This window comes from Haliotis rufescens, unplaced genomic scaffold, assembly GCF_023055435.1.
Source record: "Haliotis rufescens isolate VD_foot unplaced genomic scaffold, xgHalRufe1.0.p SCAF_11, whole genome shotgun sequence".
In the NCBI taxonomy this organism is placed as follows: Eukaryota; Metazoa; Mollusca; class Gastropoda; order Lepetellida; family Haliotidae; genus Haliotis; species Haliotis rufescens.
In genome coordinates, this window is record NW_025963791.1 from 45,071,521 (window position 1) to 45,097,525 (window position 26,005).

The following is a 26,005-nucleotide window of genomic DNA, read 5'->3' on the forward strand; positions in this document are numbered from 1 at the left end:
CTAGTACAGTACACAAGTGTGGGTTATGTACACAAGAGCTAGTACCGTACACAAGTGTGGGTTATGTACACAAGTGTGGGCTATGTATACAAGACCTAGCACTGTACACAAGTATGGGTTATGTACACAAGTGTGGGCTATGTATACAAGTGTGGGTTATGTATACAAGAGCTAGCAATGCACACACGTGTGGTTTATGTACACAAGAGCTAGCACCGTACACAAGTGTGGGTTATGTACACAAGAGCTAGTACCATACACAAGTGTGGGTTATGTACACAAGAGCTAGTACAGTACACAAGTGTGGGTTATGTACACAAGTGTGGGTTATGTACACAAGTGTGGGTTATGTACACAAGAGCTACTACTGTACACAAGTGTGGGTTATGTACACAAGTGTGGGCTATGTATACAAGACCTAGCACTGTACACAAGTATGGGTTATGTACACAAGTGTGGGCTATGTATACAAGTGTGGGTTATGTATACAAGAGCTAGCAATGCACACACGTGTGGTTTATGTACACAAGAGCTAGCACCGTACACAAGTGTGGGTTATGTACACAAGAGCTAGTACCATACACAAGTGTGGGTTATGTACACAAGAGCTAGTACAGTACACAAGTGTGGGTTATGTACACAAGTGTGGGTTATGTGTACAAGAGCTAGTACCGTACACAAGTGTGGGTTATGTACACAAGTGTGGGTTATGTGTACAAGAGCTAGTGCCGTACACAAGTGGGGGTTATGTACACAAGTGTGGGTTATGTACACAAGAGCTACTACTGTACACAAGTGTCGGTTATGTACACAAGAGCTAGTACTGTACACAAGTGTGGGTTTTGTACACAAGAGCTAGTACTGTACACAAGTGTGGGTTATGTACACAAGTGTGGGTAATGTACACAAGAGCTAGTACCGTACACAAGTGTGGGTTATGTACACAAGTGTGGGTTATGTGTACAAGAGCTACTACTGTACACAAGTGTGGTTTATGTACACAAGAGCTACTACTGTACACAAGTGTGGGTTATGTACACAAGAGCTAGTACCATACACAAGTGTGGGTTATGTACACAAGAGCTAGTACAGTACACAAGTGTGGGTTATGTACACAAGTGTGGGTTATGTGTACAAGAGCTAGTACCGTACACAAGTGTGGGTTATGTACACAAGTGTGGGTTATGTACACAAGAGCTACTACTGTACACAAGTGTCGGTTATGTACACAAGAGCTAGTACTGTACACAAGTGTGGGTTTTGTACACAAGAGCTAGTACTGTACACAAGTGTGGGTTATGTACACAAGTGTGGGTAATGTACACAAGAGCTAGTACCGTACACAAGTGTGGGTTATGTACACAAGTGTGGGTTATGTGTACAAGAGCTAGTACCGTACACAAGTGTGGGTAATGTACACAAGTGTGGGTTATGTACACAAGTGTGGGTTATGTACACAAGAACTAGCACTGTACACCAGTGTGGGTTATGTACACAAGAGCTAGCACTGGTTATGTTATTTACACGAGGGCTGATTGTGTGTACACTAGGGTTGGTTGGTTACGCTTGGGTTGCCTGTGTACGCTGGGGTTGGTTGTGTGTACACTAGGGCTGGTTGGGTTGACTAGGGTTGGTTATGTTTACTAGAGTTGGTTGTGTACACTGGGGTTGGTTGTGTATACCCTAGGGTGGGTTCTGTTTACTAGAGTTGGTTGTGTACACTAGGGATGGTTGTGTAGACTAGAGTTGGTTGTGTACACTAGGGATGGTTGTGTTTACTAGAGTTGGTTGTGTACACTAGGGATGGTTGTGTAGACTAGAGTTGGTTGTGTGTACACTAGGGTTGGTTGTGTACGCTGGGGTTGGTGGTGTACCCTGGGATTGGTTTTGTGTACACTTAGAGTTGGTTGTGTGTACACTATGGTTGGTTGTGTACAGTAGAGTTGGTTGCGTGTACACTAGGGCTGGCTGTGTAGACTAGGGTTGGTTGTGTACACTAGGGATGGTGGTGTACCCTGGGATTGGTTTTGTGTACACTAGGAGTTGGTTGTGTGTATACTATGGTTGGTTTTGTACATTATTCTTGGTGCTTTGTAAGGGTATTGTGGCATTTAGCGCGCACGCACGCACGCACGCACGCACACACGCACGCACGCACACACACACACACACTGACGTTAATTAACCGGATTACGCCGAATCGGTTTGACATTGATTGATCAAACGTTTGGTTTTCATATATCACTGAGTATCATCACTGACACTTTGTATACAGTTTTACATGATAGTACGATAAGACTGGATCCCGACAGCAATAAGCGATCTCAAGGCATGGATGTTTACAAGTTGTAACAAGGCAGAGCTCACTAAATCTCTTGATCCTGGGACCAAGGCGATATACATCATCTCTGCACACACGGCACCTTCTAACAGTAACGTTACCGTACACTAGACTTGCTCACATTGAGATAGTCATCATCACTGCTGATGAATATTCTGTGATACAGTTCGTTCAACCAAGCCGATCTTATGAGCTGATATTTCCCTCGGGGGATGGGCCACTGAGGCCAATAACCATGGTAACAGGCGTTGCGGCATGATTGGGTTATGCAATTGAATGATGATATGTAATCACGTGTTTAGCCTTTGTTATTAGTGAGCCTTTGTTGGAATAACGCGAGCTGTTGGACTGTTCAGACACATTGCAGGCGTGGAGCCGACACTCCCTGTATCCTCAAATTGATTTCAACACAGGGGATATGTTTGGTTTTGTCCCTTATTAGTATTGATGGTAGCCGCGTCGAACTACTTTTGGACAGACCCAATTTTAACTATTGGACGATTGTTAAATGGATGTGAACCCTGGAAGCTGGGATGTAATGTAGTGTGCGGTGGAAACGTAAGTGAACAACATACTGTAAACATTTTAATGACTAAGCGCTTGGTGCGGGACAAAGAGAGGGACGTGACGGTAGAAGTGGAGGGGCCGTGACGAGGGACGGGGAGGGGGGAGTGAAGAGGGACGTGAAGACGGGACGTGAAGACGGGAGTGACGAGGGACGTGGAGGGGGGCGTGAAGAGGGACGTGAAGACGGGACGTGAAGACGGGAGTGACGAGGGACGTGGAGGGGGGCGTGAAGAGGGACGTGAAGACGGGACGTGAAGACGGGAGTGACGAGGGACGTGGAGGGGGGCGTGAAGAGGGACGTGAAGACGGAAGTGACGGGGGACTGGAGAGGGGCGTGACGGGGGACGTGGAGGGGGGCGTGACGGGGGACGTGAAGACGGGAGTGACGAGGGACGTGGAGGGGGGCGTGAAGAGGGACGTGAAGACGGAAGTGACGGGGGACTGGAGAGGGGCGTGACGGGGGACGTGGAGGGGGGCGTGACGGGGGATGTGGAGGGGGACGTGACGAGGGACGTGGAGGGGGGCGTGAAGAGGGACGTGAAGACGGGAGTGACGGGGGACTGGGGATGGACGTGACGAGGGACGTGGAGGGGGGCGTGAAGAGGGACGTGAAGACGGGAGTGACGGGGGATGTGGAGGGGGACGTGACGAAGGACGTGGAGGGGGGCGTGAAGAGGGACGTGAAGACGGGAGTGACGGGGAGCTGGGGAGGGGCGTGACGGGGGATGTGGAGGGGGGCGTGACGGGGGATGTGGAGGGGGGGTCTGAAGACGGGAATGAAGGGGGACTGAAGAGGGGCGTGACGGAGGTGTGAATGGGAGATTAAAACATGCTCATCTTTACTGAATTTACCACCCCCCTGTTGTTGTTTAAGCTCGGACATGCACCGCTCGGTTTTGTCAGTTCTACCACGGACTTTTATAACTGTATATAGGTCAGTGGGTCTACTCTGTTACTCTCGCCCCTCCCTAGATACTCTGCGACGTCCCTAACTCATTACAGTGTGTCTATTGTGTTTTTACAGTGTGTCTTTTGTGTTGTTACAGTGTGTCTATTGTGTTATTAGTGTGTATATTGTGTTATTACAGTGTGTCTATTGTGTTAGAATCCATTGTGTCTTTTGTGTTATTACATTGTGTCTATTGTGTTATAATCCACTGTCTATTGTGCTATAATCCATTGTGTCTATTGTGTTATAATTCATTGTGTCAATTGTGCTATAATCCATTGTGTCTATTGTGTTATAATCCATTGTGTCTATTGTGTTATAATCCATTATATCAATTGTGTTAGAATGTTAAAGTGGCCTGTATGTCGCTGCAACGCTGATACTTTGATGTGCATAAGCTCCACATGATCGACATAACTAAATTAGCTCTTGTCTGAAGCCTCTCGTGTTGTGTACACAACTGGACAGTAGTGTTTGTTGAAGTGGATATGGAAATACGAGACCAACTCAGAGTCGCCCTAACATCCGCGCCATTAGTCATGTTTGGCCCGGCCGTGTGTGGCCGCTCTGGTGTATTCCCCTGGGATCCTTGTGTCGCGCATGTTCATTGCGCGCTCCCTGCCTCAGAATACTTTCTAGTTTCGGCTCAAAGAATCAATCTGTCAGCGGAGGACGTAGACTGGCATTTGTCGACAGCGTGATGTTGAGTGTTTGACCTCACCCGCACCCACCCCCACCCACCCCCACCATATATCTTGATATTTGAAAGATTGGGATTCATCTGTAACTGTTTCGTACTTGAGCACAGAAATATTTTGTCCGATCTTTTTGTGTGTTATAATTGGTTGGATACATGGTGTGATGGCCTTCTACGTGTTGTCGTGGACCTTTTGAAGGTGTAGAGTTACCAACTGCGCGTTGTCTGTCTTCCTCTCTCTGTCCCACCATCAATGTGACGACGGCAGTGCCGACATGTAGCGCCATCTGCGGCAGCAGCTGAACAGCATAATTATTTTTGTCTGTACTTAACCCATGGTGGTTTCAATACAAGTGGTACACGAGATGTTTGTTGTGGCCAAGGTGCGGCGGAGTGGCCGCCGTCATGGACGTCGTGGGTATCTAAGTGACGATATTTCCGCTTTCTCAAACACGGGCTTTTGATGCGGAAATCCGTTGAACTTTAGGAATTTGTTGCCAGGGCAACAGAAGACTGTCAGCCTATAGAAGCATTCTTTGGCAGTGAAGTCAGGCATCGGAACAGCTTCTGCTTTGAAAGGTTTAAACCAGATCTCCCACACCACAATTACTTGAATCGTGCACATTGAGTGAGTATGGTTTTACGCCGCTTAAGCAATATTTCCGCAATATCACGGAGGGGAGCACATATGGAGAATCGAACCCCGGTCTTTGGCGATACGAGCAAACTCTTTAAACACTAGGCTACCCCGCCGCCCCTGAATCACGGAGAGAATCGTAGATAAGCAATACACCAACTTGAGCCCGCGTGTGTCACAGAGTTCTCTGTCACAGTCACGTGTTCACTGTCAGTCACATGTTTACGTCATGGTCATGTGTCCACTGCCAGTCACATGTTCACTGTCACGGTCACGTGTTCACTGTCACGGTCATGTGTTCATTGTCACAATCACGTGTTCATTGTCACTCAAGTGGTCACTGTCACAGTCACATGTTCACTGTCACGGTCACGTGTTCACTGACACTCACGTGTTCACTGTCACGGTTACGTGTTCACTGTCACAGTCACGTGTGACCCCCAGGGTCATGGTTTTGCGTCTTTTACGTGTTATGTGCTATATGCATGGAACTCCATCACATCGAGTATGCATAGAAACTATCTCCTGTCAGGCCAGACGGTAATTACGAATGGCCACCATTTACTGGCTATTGCTGACAGATAGGACGGAGAACCCTGTGTTACGGAGACGGCCGAATGCTTCCTTCGGGGGAAGTTAGAAGACCTTTATGAGCATCTTTATCGCTGCAATTAACACCAGTTCGCCCCCGACGCGGCTCCTTGGACAATAGGACGACGGAAACCCTGCAGCTAATGTGTCGACGATCAAATATATTTGTTGTCTATTCAAGAAAGGAATTTAGACAGATGATTTCTGCTGCCCCGATTCCACCGTTCAGTCAACCACCTCACCTGGCATAATGGGGCCCCGCAGAACACTTCAGCTAAATCCATCCTGAGGACACATGCGGGATGTCTCGGGATTCTGAAGAATAAAGTCTTTGTTGGATCTTGACCTAAATGCGCTATAAGAGAACGTTCAATTGAAATGCTGTCTCAAAAACGCACACGGGTGTATTTGCACTTCTGCCCATGACAAATAGGATAATGCAACGCGAGATTCATGTAGAATAACGGACACACGAAGCAACGTGACGCGAGATTCATGTAGAATAACGTACAGACGAAGCAACGTGACGCAAGATTCATGTAGAATAACGTACACACGAAGCAACGTGACGCGGGATTCATGTAGATTAACGGACACACGAAGCAACGTGACGCGAGATTCATGTAGACTAACGGACACACGAAGCAACGTGACGCGAGATTCATGTAGACTAACGGACACACGAAGCAACGTGACGCGAGATTCATGTAGAGTAACGTACAGACGAAGCAACGTGACGCGGGATTCATGTTGAATAACGTACACACGAAGCAACGTGACGCGAGATTCATGTAGAATAACGGACACACGAAGCAACGTGACGCGAGATTCATGTAGAATAACGGACACACGAAGCAACGTGACGCGAGATTCATGTAGAATAACGAACACACGAAGCAACGTGACGCGGGATTCATGTAGAATAACGGACACACGAAGCAACGTGACGCGAGATTCATGTAGAATAACGGACACACGAAGCAACGTGACGCGAGATTCATGTAGAATAAGGTACAGACGAAGCAACGTGACGCGAGATTCATGTAGAATAAGGTACAGACGAAGCAACGTGACGCGAGATTCATGTAGAATAACGGACACACGAAGCAACGTGACGCGAGATTCATGTAGAATAACGGACACACGAAGCAACGTGACGCGGGATTCATGTAGAATAACGTACACACGAAGCAACGTGACGCGAGATTCATGTAGAATAAGGTACAGACGAAGCAACGTGACGCGAGATTCATGTAGAATAACGGACACACGAAGCAACGTGACGCGAGATTCATGTAGAATAACGTACACACGAAGCAACGTGACGCGGGATTCATGTAGATTAACGGACACACGAAGCAACGTGACGCGAGATTCATGTAGATTAACGGACACACGAAGCAACGTGACGCGAGATTCATGTAGAATAACGTACACACGAAGCAACGTGACGCGGGATTCATGTAGATTAACGGACACACGAAGCAACGTGACGCGAGATTCATGTAGAATAACGTACACACGAAGCAACGTGACGCGGGATTCATGTAGAATAACGTACACACGAAGCAACGTGACGCGGGATTCATGTAGATTAACGGACACACGAAGCAACGTGACGCGAGATTCATATAGAATAACGTACACACGAAGCAACGTGACGCGGGATTCATGTAGAATAACGGACACACGAAGCAACGTGATGATAACGCCATGTTGGTAACAACAACTCAAGTGGGGTTTCCATGAAGTAGTCAGCTCTCCTCCTTCCCTGCAAATTATCAAGCTACAAATTAATACTAAAATATCTACTTTGGAATCTGTACGTATCAGATCCATTCTTTTCACAAACAATGTTTACGAAACCATTGTGTCTTTGAGAGAGTAAAGTTAATGAGACTGTTGTTTTGTTTGGAGGTAAAAGATGCCGAGACTATTGTCTTCTTTAGAGGGTAAGGCTAACGATAATATTGTGTTGTTGAATATTATGATAATGTAACCGATTTAGTGCGTGGAGGTAAACAAAAGTCAAAGAAATCTGGTTTTCAAGAACGTTTTATTCCTGGTTTATTATAACATACACAGAAACAATATATCATTCATTAAATACAGCCTCATACAATATACTTGAGGCTTCAAAACAGTCCATTACACAAATTAGGTGAAATAGGAATCACAGAGTATAGACAGACAGACAGACAGACAGATTTATTTCGTATGTGTGGCCCTGATGCCAATAGTACAATGACATTTTGTTGTAAGAAAATTCGTCGTGAAGGACCACTTGTATACTGATTAGATTGTAGCTAGATAGGTGTACACAGTTCTATTTATATTCAATGTATTATCCTTCTTTCAAATATCTTATAAACACAAACTGCAAGTCTGAGAAGAATATGGCTATTTTTGCTGTTCATTAACTGTACATCTTTGGGATGGATACGTATAATAATAGTTAGGCAGGTATTTGATTCTCATATCTTCATATACTGGTACATTAAGGGTATGTATACCACACCTGAACTTCGTTAAACATCTGCGTAAAGATAAAGATCGAATTGTTGTTAAGTACATTTCTGGTATTATTTCCATCTGAATAGGCATGTAACGATTTTGAACATATTATATCGGCTGACCAGCCTTGACAATACATATCTCTACATCGTTGTTTAAACATTGTTAAGAACATTATTTTATTTCCAACATCCTGGTATATCCACGCGTATGCAAATCCATGCGAAAAAAAGAATTTCTCTAACAGCTGAGGCCCAGTTTATATCCCCAAAGTCATCAAGGCGCTTAAGCATGTACTAGCATCGTCTGGAGTATCGTGTATTTGGTTGTCTGAGCAAACGTATCCAGTATAAGATAACCCTGCATTGATAGTGTATATATATCGGATGCCTTCTGCATTCTGCTAAAATTGCCTTATTTGGTGCCCGGTAGCCGACGCCAAGAACAAACTTACAAAATTTTGCATGAATTTTCTCAATACTGTGGCGATATCTGGTTCCCCAAAGTTCCGAGCCGTACGTCAGTATTGGCTGTATTTTCCCATCAGATATCCTGAACAGCGATTCAACAGGTATATTTCTAAATGTACTAATAAACTTCTTCGATGAATACATTGCTTTATCTGCTTGCCTTGAAAGGACTTCACATGCTTTTGTAAATAGATTTCGACATGAAATTGTTAAGCCAAGATATTGTAGTATGATACTACTTCTAGTCTTTCTGGACCGAGGAACCATTTCTCATGTTTAGATATCTACCCCCTTTCTTGAAAACAACAACTTTGGTTTTGTTAGTATTTACAGATACTCCCCACTTAGCACAATATTTATAAAGAACATCTATCTTTTTCTGTAAATTTAGAACACTATCTGCAAATATTACAACATCATCGTCTCTACTATGACACTGGCCTCGACCACATTCCTATCTGGATTGCCCCGTGCTACTGTTGCGCTCGTCAGGTTGTCTCTCGGGGTGGCTGTCACCACGTCGTCTGCTAGCTCTGGGGTCCCGGATGTGGGAAGCACTAAGTTTTCTCTCCGTGATTGGGATTCTAGTTGTTCGAGTCTGTTCACAGATTATATGACAATTAACAAGGGGCGTTAACTCCTTGATTGACTCTATATATTCAAATCAAATAGATGTGGTACAGCCACAGACGTCTTAATGAAATACGCATGTCAAATGAAATAGATGTGATACCCAGTATCCCATAAACATATACCTGAATACAAAATCCTTCCTACCGGGTGTATGGCACAAGGGTGCAGACGTACCGAGGGTGCAGACGTTAACGCAGCCAAGCCAGAAGTACCAATCGCACCTGAAATCTGCGTAAACAGATACAACATTAATTCTGCAGTAGCTACAAATCAACATATCTAAACTAACAGGCAAAAGAAACGCCACCAAACAATTTTCTGGTCTAAAACAAAACAGACGCAAAATTGAGTATCAGTTGATGTTTTATTATAAAAAAAATATATATTCAAAAACGGTATTTTTAAATGACAAAATCAAAAACCTCGTACTTAGTTTCATTCTGATATAATTAAGGGTAGATAGGTCGGGCTACCACATTGTCACTTGGCCTGATTTAATCAACGTCGATTGGATCATTTAAATCTTGCCCTCTTTCTTAATTCAAATCAGCACTTCACATCCACCCTTTGCACCAGCAGGACTGTCATATATTGGAGTAAACAGTTGTTAATACCTCACAGGTTAGTTTTATCTGTTACATTGGTTTATACGTATGCACACCTTATGTTATAGTTGTATTGTTTGTGTATAAATATAACCAGTAAGTTCAACCTTAATAATGATAAATCTAACATAAGTGTAAATAAGACTTCAGTCAGGTTTTAGTGAATTTCGAAGTATAGAACTTAATATGAAAAACTATCAAATAATTCATCTAATTCATTCAAGTATTTCTATTTTCCCTTTGAGTCAATTGTTGCATGTTTGAAGGTTTGAGTGACTGATTTCATGTCTGCTTCAAGTGCACCATCGCCAGACTTGTCCCACGTCACAGGCAAACTGGCAGTAATGCAGACAGGCCGAGGAGTGGAAGACCATAGGTCACGACCCCACAGGAAGACCGGTATTTACGGGTGCTTCACCTAATGTCAAGATTGCTGACTGTGACGTCATCATCCGCAAACAGCCTTGGACATCCAGTCAGCAGAAGGACCGTTGCTAGAACACTCCGTCTGTATGGGCTCCGTGCCTATTGACTTTCCAGGGCATGACGTTAACGTTTCTACACCGACGTCACAGGCTGAGATGGGCCAGGACTGTACAGCAGTGGCAGCAGAGAAATTGGCGAAGAGTGCTCTTCAGCGACGACAGTAGGTGTCAGCTCTTCAAGTCTAATGGGGGGGTTCGAATCTACCGACGACGTGGTGAACGGATGGCACGTTGTTGCGTCCAAGAAGTGGCGCTATATGGAGGTGGTCGTGTCATGGCCAGGGGTGGCATCTGTGGGGGCCAGAAGACAGATCTGGTCATCATCGACGGAAATCTCACTGCACGTCGTTACAAACTAATATGTACATGACTATAATACAATAATACAAACTATTATGAACACGACTGTGTAACACAATAATACAAACTATTATGTACATGACTATAATACAATAATACAAACTATTATGAACACGACTGTGTAACACAATAATACAAACTATTATGTACATGACTATAATACAATAATACAAACTATTATGAACACGACTGTGTAACACAATAATACAAACTATTATTAACACGACTGTACAATACAATATTACAAACTAATATGTACATGACTATAATACAATAATACAAACTATTATGAACACGACTGTGTAACACAATAATACAAACTATTATGAACACGACTGTGTAACACAATAAAACAAACTATTATGAACACGACTGTGTAACACAATAATACAAACTATTATGAACACGACTGTGTAACACAATAATACAAACTATTATGAACACGACTGTGTAACACAATAATACAAACTAATATGAACACGACTGTACAATACAATATTACAAACTAATATGTCCATGACTGTATAATACAATAATACAAACTAATATGTACATAACTGTATAGCACAATAATGCAAACTAATGTGTACATGACGTTATAATGCAATAATACAAATTAATATGTACATGACTCTGCAATACAATAATACAGACTAATATGAACATGACTCTGTAATACAATAATACAGACTAATATGAACATGACTGAGTAACACAATAATCCAAACTTATATGTACAAGACGTTATAATGCAATAATACAAACAAATATAAACACGACTGTATAATGCAATAATACTAACTAATATCTTTATAACAGTAAAGGGTTATTATACAAACCAATATGAACATGACTGAGTAACACAATAATACAAACTATGTTCATAACTTTATAACACAATCATGCAAAGTAATATGTACATAACAGTATAATACCAAGCTACAAATAATTTGTTTATGACTTTGTAATGCAATAATACAAACTAATATGAATATGGCAGTATAATACAATAATACAAACTAATATACTCAACAACAAAAGTTCCTGTGACACCAATATTTAAGTGTATTTTTCAAACAAGTAAAGTTTGGTTTTCAATATTGTAGTACATGTATGGAATCAAGTCACAAACACACAACTGCTACAGAAAAGCATGCATTCTATGCAAAAGTTGACTTTTATGCAAGCCCCATGCATTTCACTACCCAAGAATTGGTATAAAAACATGTGCGTTAACGGGATTCCATATACATTGTTAAGCATCGTGCTGACAACAACCACTCAGAAAAACAATAAAACTACGCAATTATTCAACATTACGAAATGCCACGCCTGTCCGAAAATGAGCGTCTGCGAGCCATTGGTATGCTTGAAGCAGGATCTAGTCAACGTGACGTTGCAAGACAATTTAACGTCCACAGAAACACCATTTGGTGTTTATGGCAACGTTGGCAACAGACGAATGAAGTCAGAGACCACCCTCGGAGTGGCAGGCCACGCGCAACCAATAATCAACAAGACAACTGGATTTGAACAACACACCTACGAAATCGATTCCAGCCAGCAACAGTGACTGCAAGAAGCATCCCTGGCCTTCGACGAATATCTTCACAAACCGTACGTCGTCAACTCAGATGTGCAGAGACTGTCGCCAGAAGACCCGCCAGACGTCCCATTTTGACAGGAAACCATCGTCAAGCACGTCTACAGTGGTGCAGACAGCGCCTACGCTGGACGGCCATGCAGTGGGGACAAGTTCTATTCACTGACGAGTCTCGTTTTCACCTCAGCCACAACGATGGACGGATTCGAGTGTACCGATGTCGAGATGAACGTTACGTCAATCATTGTGTCATGGAAGAAGATCGGTTCGGGGGCGGCAGCGTTATGGTATGGGGTTGGATTACAGCAAGACAGAGGACCCGTTTGATAGTGGTTGAGGGAAATCTCAATGGACAGCGCTACCGCGACGAGATCATCGGCCCTGTTGTTCTACCGTTTTTGTGTCGTCATGGCCCAAGCATACCCTTTCAACATGACAACGCCCGGCCTCATATTGCTTGACTTGTTCAGGATTCTCTTCAACAAAACAACGTGAATGTCATCTCCTGGCCGGCTCGCTCCCCTGATCTCTCACCAATCGAGCACATGTGGGATGAGATGGATCGGCGCCTTCGACGTCAACCACGTGTTCCACAGACACTCCGGGAACTTCGAAACATGCTCCAGCAGATATGGACAGATATCCGACAGGACTTTATGCGACAACTGGCCAATTCCATGAGACGAAGATGTGTTGCTGGCATCGCAACCAGAGGTGGACACACACACTATTGATTTGTAAATTGACATTTTGGCATGTTCATGGTTTTTTTATGAAATCACGCATTTTCTGAATTCAATCGCAATTGTTTCAGATTTGTTAAAACATAACTTTGCATTAAATCAATGTCACAGGAACTTTTGTTGTTCAGTATACAATGCATATGCCACAATAATAGTTATGGTATGTGAATGTATATGCCACAATAATAGTTATGGTATGTGAATGTATATGCCACAAGAATAGTTATGGTATGTGAATGTATATTGCGGGAAGGGCAATGATTGATGGAATAGTTAAGGTGTGTGGATGGGTGTCCTGAATGTCTCACTGTCTTAGGGAGGTCAGAGACAAGGGTTTTTCCAAAAGTATGTACTAGTCCAGTGGTTGTGTGTCAGTCGAGTGGTTGTATGTCAGTCGAGTGGTTGTGTGTCCGTCCACAGGTTGTGTCAGTCCACAGGTTGTGTCAGTCCACAGGTTGTGTCAGTCCACAGCTTGTGTGTCCGTCCACAGGTTGGGTATCTTTCCAGTGGTTGTGTGTCAGTCCAGTGGTTGTGTGTCAGTCCACAGGTTGTGTCAGTCCACAGCTTGTGTCAGTCCACAGGTTGTGTGTCCGTCCACAGGTTGTGTCAGTCCACAGGTTGTGTGTCCGTCCACAGGTTGGGTATCTTTCCAGTGATTGTGTGTCAGTCCACTGGTTGTGTGTCAGTCCACAGGTTGTGTCAGTCCACAGGTTGTGTGTCCGTCCACAGGTTGGGTATCTTTCCAGTGATTGTGTGTCAGTCCACTGGTTGTGTGTCAGTCCACAGGTTGTGTCAGTCCACAGGTTGTGTGTCCGTCCACAGGTTGGGTATCTTTCCAGTGATTGTGTGTCAGTCCACTGGTTGTGTGTCAGTCCACAGGTTGTGTCAGTCCACAGGTTGTGTGTCCGTCCACAGGTTGGATATCATTCAAGTGGTTGTGTGTCAGTCCACTGGTTGTGTGTCAGTCGATAGGTTGTGTCAGTCCACAGGTTGTGTCAGTCCACTGGTTGTGTCAGTCCACAGGTTGGGTCAGTCCACTGGTTGTGGGTCAGTCCACTGGTTGTGTGTCAGTCCACAATTTGTGTCAGTCCACTGGTTGTGTCAGTCCACTGGTTGTGTGTCAGTCCACTGGTTGTGTGTCAGTCCACTAGTTGTGTGTCAGTCCACTGGTTGTGTCAGTCCACAGGTTGTGTCAGTCCACTGGTTGTGTGTCAGTCCACTGGTTGTGGGTCAGTCCACTGGTTGTGTGTCAGTCCACAGGTTGTCTCTCAGTCCACTGGTTGTGAGTCATTCCAGTGATTGTGTGTCAGTCCACTGGTTGTGTGTCAGTCCACAGGTTGTGTCCGTCCACAGGTTGGGTATCATTCCAGTGGTTGTGTGTCAGTCCACTGGTTGTGTGTCAGTCCACAATTTGTGTCAGTCCACAGGTTGTCTGTCAGTCCACTGGTTGTGAGTCATTCCAGTGGTTGTGTGGCAGTCCACAGGTTGTGTCAGTCGACTGGTTGTGTGTCACTCCACTGGTTGTCGTTTCACAGGTTGTGTCAGTCCACTGGTTGTGCCAGCCCACATATTGTGTGTCACTCCACTAGTTGTGTGTCAGACCACTGGTTGTGTGTCAGACCACTGGTTGTCAGTCCACTGGTTGTGTCAGTCCACAGGTTGTGTCAGTCCACTGGTTGTGGGTCAGTCCACTGGTTGTGTGTCAGTCCACAATTTGTGTCAGTCCACAGGTTGTCTGTCAGTCCACTGGTTGTGAGTCATTCCAGTGGTTGTGTGGCAGTCCACAGGTTGTGTCAGTCCACAGGTTGTGTTAGTCCAGTGGTTGTGTCAGTCCACTGGTTGTGTCAGTCCACTGATTGTGTCAGTCCACTGGTTGTGGGTCAGTCCACTAGTTGTGTGTCCGTCCACTGGTTGTGTGTCAGTCCACAATTTGTGTCAGTCCACAGGTTGTGTGTCAGTCCACTGGTTGTGTATCATTCCATTGGTTGTTTGTCAGTCTACTGGTTGTGTATCAGTCCACAGGTTGTGTCAGTCCGAAAGTTGTGTCAGTCCACTGGTTGTTGGTCAGTCCACTGTTTGTGTGTCACTCCACTGGTTGTCATTCCACAGGTTGTGTCAGTCCACTGGTTGTGTCAGCCCACATATTGTGTGTCAGTCCACTGGTTGTGTGTCAGTCCACTGGTTGTGTGTCATTCCAGTGGTTGTGTGTCAGTCTACTGGTTGTGTGTCAGTCCACAGGTTGTGTCAGTCCACAGGTTGTGTCAGTCCACTGGTTGTGTGTCACTCCACTGGTTGTCGTTTCACAGGTTGTGTCAGTCCACTGGTTGTGTCAGCCCACATATTGTGTGTCAGTCCACTGGTTGTGTGTCAGTCCACTGGTTGTGTGTCAGTCCACTGGTTATGTGTCAGTCCACTGGTTGTGTCAGTCTACAGGTTGTGTTTCAGTCCACTGGTTGTGTGTCAGTCCACTGGTTGTCATTCCACAGGTTGTGTCAGTCCATTGGTTGTGTCAGTCTACAGGTTGTGTCAGTCCAGTGGTTGTGTGTAATTCTAATGGTTGTGTGTCAGTCCACTGATTGTGGGTCAGTCCACTGGTTGTGTGTCAGTCCACTGGTTGTGTGTCAGTCCAATGGTTGTCATTCCATAGGTTGTGTCAGTCCACTGGTTGTGTCAGTCCACAGGTTGTGTCAGTCCACTGGTTGTGTCAGTCCACATATTGTGTGTCAGTCCACTGGTTGTGTGTCAGTCCACAATTTGTGTCAGTCCACAAGTTGAGTGTCAGTCCACTGGTTGTGTGTCAGTCCACAATTTGTGTCAGTCCACAAGTTGAGTGTCAGTCCACTGGTTGTGTATCAGACCACCCGGTTGTCAGTCCACTGGTTGTGTGTCCAGTGGTTGTGTGTCATTCCAGTGGTTGTAGGTAAGTCCACAGGTTGTGTGTCAGTCTACAGGTTGTGTCAGTCCACGGATTGTGTCAGTCCACTGGTTGTGTGTCAGTCCACATGTTGTGTGTCAGTCCACTAATTGTGTGTTAGTCCACTGGTTGTTTGTTAGTCCACTGGTTGTGTGTTAGTCCACTAGTTGTCAGTCCACTGGTTGTGTGTCAGTCCACTGGTTGTGTGTCAGTCTACAGGTTGTGTCAGTCCACGGATTGTGTCAGTCCACTGGTTGTGTGTCAGTCCACATGTTGTGTGTCAGTCCACTAATTGTGTGTTAGTCCACTGGTTGTTTGTTAGTCCACTGGTTGTGTGTTAGTCCACTAGTTGTCAGTCCACTGGTTGTGTGTCAGTCCACTGGTTGTGTGTCAGTCTACAGGTTGTGTCAGTCCACGGATTGTGTCAGTCCACTGGTTGTGTGTCAGTCCACTGGTTGTCAGTCCACTGGTTCTGTGTTAGTCCACTAGTTGTGTGTTAGTCCACTAGTTGTCAGTCCACTGGTTGTGTGTGTTAATCCACTAGTTGTCAGTCCACTGGTTGTGTGTGTTAGTCCACTAGTTGTCAGTCCACTGGTTGTGTGTGTTAGTCCACTAGTTGTCAGTCCACTGGTTGTGTATGTTAGTCCACTAGTTGTCAGTCCACTGGTTGTGTGTGTCAGTCCACTGGTTGTTTGTTAGTCCACTAGTTGTGTGTTAGTCCACTAGTTGTCAGTCCACTGGTTGTGTGTGATAGTCCACTAGTTGTCAGTCCACTGGTTGTGTGTGTTAGTCCACTAGTTGTCAGTCCACTGGTCCTTATGTTAGTCCACTAGTTGTCAGTCCACTGGTTGTGTGTGTCAGTCCACTGGTTGTGTCAGTCCACTGGTTGTTTGTCAGTCCACTAGTTGTGTGTGTTAGGCCACTAGTTGTCAGTCCACTGGTTGTGTGTGTCAGTCCACTGGTTGTGTCAGTCCACTGGGTGTGTGTTTGTCAACTGGTTGTGTGTGTCAGTCCACTGGTTGTGTCAGTCCACTGGTTGTTTGTTAGTCCACTAGTTGTGTGTTAGTCCACTAGTTGTCAGTCCACTTGTTGTGTGTGTCAGCCGACAGGTTGTGTGTCAGTCCACTGGTTGTGTGTTAGTCCACTGGTTGTGTGGTAGTCCACTGGTTGTGTCAGTCCACTGGGTGTGTTAGTCCACTAGTTGTCAGTCCACTGGTTGTGTGTGTCAGTCCACTGGTGTTGTGTCAGTCCACTGGGTGTGTGTTAGTCCACTGGTTGTGTGTGTCAGTCCACTGGTTGTGTCAGTCCACTGGTTGTTTGTTAGTCCACTAGTTGTGTGTTAGTCCACTAGTTGTCAGTCCACTTGTTGTGTGTGTCAGCCTACAGGTTGTGTGTCAGTCCACTGGTTGTGTCAGTCCACTGGATGTGTGTTAGTCCACTGGTTGTGTGGTAGTCCACTGGTTGTGTCAGTCCACTGGGTGTGTTAGTCCACTAGTTGTCAGTCCACTTGTTGTGTGTGTCAGTCCACTGGTTGTGTCAGTCCACTTGGTGTGTGTTAGTCCACTGGTTGTGTGGTAGTCCACTGGTTGTGTGTTAGTCCACTATTTGTGTGTTAGTCCACCAGTTGTGTGTTAGTCCACTGGTTGTGTGTCAGTCCACTGGTTGTGTGTCAGTCCACTAGTTGTGTGTCAGTCCACTGGTTGTGTGTTAGTCCACTAGTTGTGTGTTAGTCCACTAGTTGTCAGTCCACTGGTTGTGTGTCAGTCCACTGGTTGTCAGTCCACTGGTTCTGTGTTAGTCCACTAGTTGTGTGTTAGTCTACTAGTTGTCAGTCCACTGGTTGTGTGTCAGTCCACTGTTTGTCAGTCCACTGGTTCTGTGTTAGTCCACTAGTTTTCAGTCCACTGGTTGTGTGTTAGTCCACTAGTTGTGTATTAGTCAACTAATTGTCAGTCCACTTGTTGTGTGTCAGTCCACTGGTTGTCAGTCCACTGGTTCTGTGTTAGTCCACTAGTTGTGTGTTAGAACACTAGTTGTCAGTCCACTGGTTGTGTGTCAGTCCACTGGTTGTCAGTCCACTGGTTCTGTGTTAGTCCACTAGTTGTCAGTCCACTTGTTGTGTGTCAGTCGAGTGGTTGTGTGTCAAGTGGTTGTGTGTCAGTCCACAGATTGTGTGTCAGTCCACTGGTTATGTGTTAGTCCAGTGGTTGTGTGTCAGTCTACAGGTTGTGTGTCAGTCCACAGGTTGTGTCACTCCACTGGTTGTCAGTCCACTGGTTGTGTCAGTCGAAAGGTTGTATCAGTACACTGGTTGTGTCACTCCACAGGTTATCAGTCCACTGGTTGTGTGTCAGTCCACAGGGTTCTGTGTCAGTCCACGGGGCTGTGTGTCAGTCCACTGGTTGTGTGTCAGTCCACGGGGTTTTGTGTCAGTCCACGGGGGTTGTGTGTCAGTCCACTGGTTTTGTGTCAGTCCACAGGTTGTGTCTCACCCCACTGGTTGTGTCAGTCCACAGGTTGAGTGTGAACAGTGACACGGTATGTAAGCAGTGACACGGTATGGCCAGTCCGGACAGGAAAGGAATAAACTGCTATGTTGTCTTATATGGGTCACAGGACGACCAAGGCGACTGGTTGTCTGTGGTGCGTCCATCTTCAAAGGCTGTTCACATCAACGTGACAGTACCGCTGCATGAAAGAGAGACACCGTATTCCCAGTAGACTCATTTAACTGAGAGAGCAAACTCTCCACAACTTAAAGTGTCGGTATTAAACGATTGCATGGCTTCTTACAACCAAGATTTAATAAACAGAGTTGGAGAAGGAACCATTTGTATTGATGCGTATTGGATAAAAACTGTGTCAGCTTGCACATGTTGTTCCTGGTGGTTCCTGTTGGTTCTGGGTGGTTCCTGGTGGTTCTTGTTGGTTCTGGGTGGTTTCTGGTGGTTCCTGGTGGTTCTGGGTGGTTTCTGGTGGTTCTGGGTGGTTCCTGGTGGTTCCTGGTGGTTCTGGGTGGTTTCTGGTGGTTCCTGGTGGTTCTGGGTGGTTCCTGGTGGTTCCTGGTGGTTCTTGGTGGTTTTCTGGTGGTTTCTGGTGGTTCCTGGTGGTTCTGGGTGGTTCCTGGTGGTTCTGGGTGTTTTTTGTTGGTTCCTGGTGGTTCTGGGTGGTGTCAGTCTTCATCGAAAACATTGCCGTGAGCGGGAAGTTTAGGAATCCATTGTTTCTATATTGTGGTGGCCAAATGGTCTAGTGCGACCATAAGTCGTACCAGGACCAGCTGGTCGGTTGTTCGAATCCCATATTTGCCCCAATTATCATCCTTGGTTTGTCTGTAACATGTCCTTGGTCGAGGGTTTTATCAGCCCGCGTCAAGTTTCCAGTGTCTCCCATTCAGCTGATGTAACCAGTGGCCAAAGTTCAATCCTTCCATTAACGTCGACTGGAGCATTCGAATGTATATCTTGAGCGAAATGAAATCGCGAAACAGAAAAGAAAACTGACGTCACATTTTATATCTTAAGCAAAAAGGTATCAGCATATAGTTGATTGATAGTTACAATTATCTGATGATACAAAAAGACAATGTTGCATGTGCATTTGGTTACTATATTTACTGATGTGATTCAGTGTTGCATTATATCGTCCTCAGTAATGGGCTGACCAGCGTCTTAGATTCAATGGTGACAGTCTTTGTTTTAAGTGATTCCGTTGCCCATACTATACACGTTCTTGTTGTAGGAGAGAAAAATTAATTCGTGCCAGCAACATGTAGAAGGTATTTAATTTGAAGGAGGCAAAATCCATTCCGCTTAAATATTCTGTTTTAGTAAAGGCCCACGTGGACTTAAGTAATCCAACGTGACAACATTGTATTGTGCAGTTCAAGGCTTTGATTCCCGCGCACTATCGTCTATTTGTCTCTAATCAGTAATGCCAGGGGATTTTTACAAATCTCCAGCCTTTTGAATAACCGACGCCATTATATGATCTGAGATACTCTCATTTAAGGGCACAACGTTACACGGTGTGAGCTGGGCGGACGGTGGCTGGCATCTCGGCAAGGCTACCGCAGTATCCTCAGGCAGGCTTGTGATATAAGCCCTAGTAAGTCTGCTTGTTACAGATGTGACTTTATTCTCCTTTAGTAGATGTGACGCCAAGGGTTGAACAGCTGAGTGACGCCAAGGTTGACCAGCAAGTGACGCCAAGGTTGAGCACCAAGTGACGCCAAGGTTGACCAGCAAGTGACGCCAAACGTTGACCATCAAGTGACACCAAACGTTGACCTGCTGATATGATGGAGCGAATGAAGCAGTGGTTGGGGATATCCCGCGAGTCCAGCCCCACCCGGTCCCCGCCAGGGTCTCCGGCTTCCCACGCCCCAGTGAGTCACGTGACACGGCCCTCGAATGTCTCACCCAGGTAAGATTGGTGTCACTGCCGCAGCCCTGAGGATGACGTCACTACTCACCCGGTGTCTCCGTTCACCCTGTTGGCACCATGTTGGCACCATGTTCCACACATCGTCACCAATTTTGTTGTACCAAGAGTGTTCACTGTTGCACCGATGTAAGCCACTTGCACACTTCTATTGCTGTTCCTGACGTGACCTTCTGCTTCTAGTGGTCATCACTGCTCACTGCTTCTGGTTCCAGTGACGTCATGGACTTCTGTGTGGTTAATAGAAATTAATACACGAGTGTTTGTCTGATACCATTTATCGTACGAGTTGTTCCAGCGTCAACCATTTAACGTCGCGCGCTGGCGCGTGCGTGCGTGCGTGCGTGCGTGCGTGCGTGCGTGCGTGCGTGCGTGCGTGCGTGCGTGTGTGTGGGTATGTGTGTGGCTGCTTATACTAGTCCGGACTGGTGCCGATTTATAGTGCTAGTCCACTGAGATACAATGCCGCAGTTTAACATGAACACCCAACTCAGACACAGTATACTGACTCCGAGCCCCTTAATGCCGAGCGCCAAGCAAGGTAACAACAAGTGCCATCTTTTTACGTCTTTTCGTGTGACGTGACCGGATATCGAACCCCGGACCTTCCGCTCTCCGGGCGTACGCTCTACCACTAGACCACGGAGGCGGTCACATACGTTTTGAAACGGGTTGTAAAATTAATGGTAAGTTGACGGACACGAGCTTAGTAATCTGTTTCTTACACACCCTAAATTCACACCATGCATATGTTGTCTATTCTCATAGTCGCAATGGCGCATGAACACATAGCACAACGATCATGACTTCCGACCTACCGCTTACTACTCATACCTGGTGTGACCCTCCACAAACACGTTTCCGCCATATGGGTTATAGGCGATAATGTGAATGCAACACAGATCAGATTAAAGACCATTTACTTTACATTGGAAAACCATGTCTTTCGACACAGGCGTTGGTAGATTCGACTGAAGCACGAGAAACCTATCAATAAATTGCAATAACTAGTGTTTCATTATCTGACCTTCAGTCACTACCATGGATAGGACAACCACGGGCCTGGATTCCCCAAAACTCACATGTTTGACACCAGTTATGTCAAATGGGTTTCTCACAGGTGTGTACGATGTCGTGACCACGCTGCTCGTTATGCCTCATTATGTAGACATGGTGTATGTTTTCACTTTTTTCGTGTCACCCTCGCACGTGCTATGTCACTTGTGTTTGAGGATCGGACCAAGCAAAGCCTCGCTATGATCTCAACCCTTCTCCTATACTCCTGCACTGGAAGTTTTCAAGTGGCCTAAAACAGTGGAATCTGACTCACAACAGAACGGCCAGGTTCACTGGCTAAATTATTTAAATAAAGATATTTGACGATAGCAGACGTTTTTGGCCATGATAACAATGTGACTTGTTGAATACTAATGATAATGTTGCCATGATCATATTTGGAAAGCCAAATTGCAACCGTTTGTCCCGCTTGCGTGCCGTGTTGACAACGCGATGTTACCGATGTGCGGTTCAGCCTTCACCATGTGTCTCGCTTTCAAACCAGAACTGGCTAGCCCTAAGTGTGAAAAAGGGCACTAAACATCAGCTGCACCCGACTTTGTTTATACAACACGTCCATATTGTGGAGTTATCTCAAGAATTATTTATGTCACAAGAAACATAGTTAAAACATGATAAAAAATGAAACAATTTGGAGAGTCTATATTAAGAAACATAATTCCTGGCTTCATCGTGAATGTCAAGGTCTACGTAGACGTGGCTCCAGAAACGAAATCATGCAAATATAGTGCATTTTGTTTTATACATATTAGTATTAATGTTTTAAAAAAATGGTCGTTCACGAGTGATCATCTACCGTCGCACTTTCCCCGAGATCTTGCCGTCTACACCACACAATCTGAAAAATCTTATTAACATATTTGTTTTTTAATCTTCATAAAAGTTGTTTGGTTACGTTTAGTATCTCTTCTGGCAACAATTAACCATCGCCACCATTGCTGAACTTCTCACTCGTGATCCGATTGTTGTTGGAGGTACCCTTTCTGATTCAATTCTTCCATCTCCACCATTAACTGGTTCTCAGAAAACCATCTCTACCATTAAACTCAGTCAACCATCTTTGAAACTCAGTCAACCATCTGTGAAACTTTGAAATATGTAACATTTTAAGGTGTAATTGAAGTCTCAACACGTGTGCATGCTCATTTCTCACACGTGCATCAGGTGCGGTAATGTCTTGATTGTTCCCATTGTGGATCAGGGCTAGAAGAGATCCCCAGCAGCGTGTACGCCGTTGGCGGCATAAAACAACAGACAACAAATAGTTCAAGTGATGTCACCAGCACGTTATTCCCCAGTGGTGTGGGCAATGAGACTAAATCCGTCAGCCGTACATTAGAACAAGCGTCACCTGTATATCTAGATCATCCCTTCACAACAAGTATAGCGCGCATGTGGGTCATTGTCCAAAAATGTCAAAGTTTCACCACAGCAAAATAACAAACTGAGATATTTTCAAACTGGAATTTTATCATTTAAACCAAAACATAGTGCAATTAAGTATACATCCGTCAAATTGCAATCTTAATGGCTAAGAGTTTAAATGAAATAATGTCAACTTGGAACATGGAAGCTGTCAAGGATTCTATCCTGTTACCGATAAAAACTGTTTAGAAAATATTGTTTAAAATAAAAACATACTGTTACATAAATAAATTTACATCCAGAGAATACCGCACCAAATACTAGCACCCTTTCCATTCTCTTTTCAGCATCAACACTGTTTCGATTCTTCTCGTGCCTTCTTGTTTGACCCTTCACTTATAGTCCTCTGCATCTACCCTCTCATCGCTTCCTTCACTCCTCACTTCTACATCCCTTTCTTCTCCACTTTCTACTCCAAGATCAATTGTCTGCTTTAGTTTCTTTCTGTTTCCATCATTTTGAATTGCCTGATCCTCGCCATGTCCTTCTCCCCATGGTTCATGTTCTTCATCAACTCCTTTAGATAGGTAAGCCTGTCTTTCCATTGGATCAGCCTCTCGCCTTGCCCCATATTGTCGTTGCTTCTCTGCTTTTGAGACAGCCATGTTTCCTGTGGGAAAAAAAGCAACATTCTTTTATGTTGTTGTTTCACTACCAGAACATTCTATGATGTTACCAAAGTGTTCTATCCTGTTTCCGATTCAAACCATACGTGACAGAATTATATATTTAGATTTTTGTCTATAATGGATGTTCTACAATTATTTCAGGGTTTAATCTATCACTAATAAAACTGGGCCAAAATTACGACCAACTTCTGTTTCCATTTGGTGGACAGGAATTAAGTGCTAATGTGCATGATACCATGACACCATGATAACAGGAGAGAAAGTAGTCGGATGGACATACTATTATTACAATTTATTTCACATCCAATATGCCCCCCAAAAATATCACACTATTTAATAAGTTAAAAATAATTAATATCACACCAATGAAAAATAAGTTTCAAAAGGTTAAACTGAGCTGATATAAAGTCGGTTTATGAAAATGGGCATGCATTATTCCATATCCCTCAACTTGAGAAAACTTAAGACGTATATTGCGCACTGTAAAAATATATATAGTCTTGCTTAAAGGGCGTCATTTAACCAGTCATTTTGCTAAAAACTTTCTTAATAAAGCAATCATTGCGCGCAGGATGGGCCGGAGAGGAATTTTGACATTTTTGTACAATATCCCATGTACTTAGATTGCAGTCCCGTGAGGATTCCGGGGTAGAATATATCTTCAGCAACCCCTGCTTCTCGATCAAGGCGACTAACGGGATTGGGTGGTCAGGCTCGGACACTTGGTTGATGCATGCCATCGTATCCCAATTGCGAAGATCGATGCGCGCGAAGATCGAAGCGCATGATGTCAATCACTGGATTGTCCATACTCGAATATTTACAGACCGCCGTCATATAACTGGAATATTGCTGAGTGCGGCCTTAAACAACAAACAACAAACTTTGATTGCAGCAAACCTTGAATCTGAATTGCTCGATCTCCTTCCACTGGAACTCGCTATTGGTCAGTTAATAAATATATGCCACCTATATATAAGATATAGTTATAAGTTACTGACCAATGACGTGCTCATGTGTCTCCTTCACTAGTCGGCTCGTGTGTCACGACAACATCGATAGCTGTCTCCACGGGACCGTTCTGTGGCATTGGCGTATTTCAGACATGCGACACTTGTTCACTCGCAGAACAAAAGACAACAGAAACATGTCACCGAGGGATTCCAAATAACGAATACAGGTATCACGTGACGGCGATCCCAATGCTGCTGTATCACATGACGAGCCAGGAGTCCATCAAAGGGTCTGAGATTAGAAGTGTCGTGTTTCACGGGCATATGTTTGAAGGATTTCCATCACCTCTCTAGACACCAGCAGTTTCAGAGGGAAAACAGTGAACATTATTTCTTACACGTCACATTGAGAAACTAGCGATAGTTGCTAGTAGACAGTAGCGATAGTAGCTAGTAGACAGTAGCTAGTAGACAGTAGCGACAGCAGCTAGTAGACAGTAGCGATAGCAGCTAGTAGACAGTAGCTAGTAGACAGTAGCGACATCAGCTAGTAGACAGTAGCGACAGCAGCTAGTAGACAGTAGCGATAGTAGCTAGTAGACAGTAGCTAGTAGCTAGTAGACAGTAGCGATAGCAGCTAGTAGACAGCAGCTAGTAGACAGTAGCGATAGACTACAGAGTACAAAGTGGTGTAAAGTCAGGAGCGAGCTGAATGATACCTGGCCCTGTGGATATGAAAACTTATTATGTCTCAAAGTGAGACTGACCAGTCAGGGAGCAGATCCTGATCCCATTTGAGCCCGTATACCGTCAGTTAATATCGAAGATATAGTTGGTACTGACCTGATATGAGGCGTATACCGTTCAGGAAGAGCCATATTGGATTTTACAACATCCAGTTCACTGTTTGGTGCTTTTATGTCATCAACTGTGATGTGCAAGGATAATAATTTTTAAAAATCACCTTGATCACTTTATTATCATCAGATCATACGTTTTCGGACGGCCATGTTTATCGTGACTACACGCGCTATAACGAGGGGTGTAGCGTCACAAAGACATTGTAAATAATCAGATTATGGCTTGTTTTAAAGAGAAAATTATATATTTTAGAAATGAATGCGATGTTTTACAGTGATTAGAGAGAAATCTTCGAATGTTTTTTCAAGCGTCCGAAAACCCACAACACGAGCATAATAAAAGTTATAGAGTAGGCGACGTTATCGATTTTACATTTCAGATTGATATATAATTTGTAGCTAATCCCCAAAGGAACAAAACAACAAACAGCAGCATACGTTTACTGACTGTATGTATGAAAATAAATCTCACAACGGAGGTAACTGATTTACAAATAGCAACGTCATAG

The 26,005-nt window shown here is 44.6% G+C and overlaps 2 protein-coding genes across 6 annotated transcripts in view; one reads left to right on the forward strand and one right to left on the reverse strand.

Moving 5' to 3' along the window:
• Positions 1–26,005, forward strand: part of LOC124121055 (BAI1-associated protein 3-like) — a 266,273-nt gene that overhangs the window by 28,156 nt on the left and 212,112 nt on the right. For 3 of the 5 annotated variants that reach the window (XM_048392837.1, XM_048392839.1, XM_048392840.1), the window contains exon 2: positions 20,261–20,534. In XM_048392837.1, the coding sequence (XP_048248794.1) occupies positions 20,407–20,534 (128 nt within the window). In that variant the 5' untranslated portion in view covers positions 20,261–20,406. Of the gene's footprint in view, positions 1–20,120; positions 20,217–20,257; positions 20,535–26,005 lie in introns of all 5 variants that reach the window. The other 2 variants (XM_048392841.1, XM_048392838.1) reach the window with 2 other exon arrangements.
• On the reverse strand, positions 2,934–3,791 carry LOC125378135 (leucine-rich repeat extensin-like protein 3). Its single transcript, XM_048393000.1, has one exon. The coding sequence runs from the start codon at positions 3,789–3,791 to the stop codon at positions 2,934–2,936; it is 858 nt and encodes a 285-aa protein (XP_048248957.1).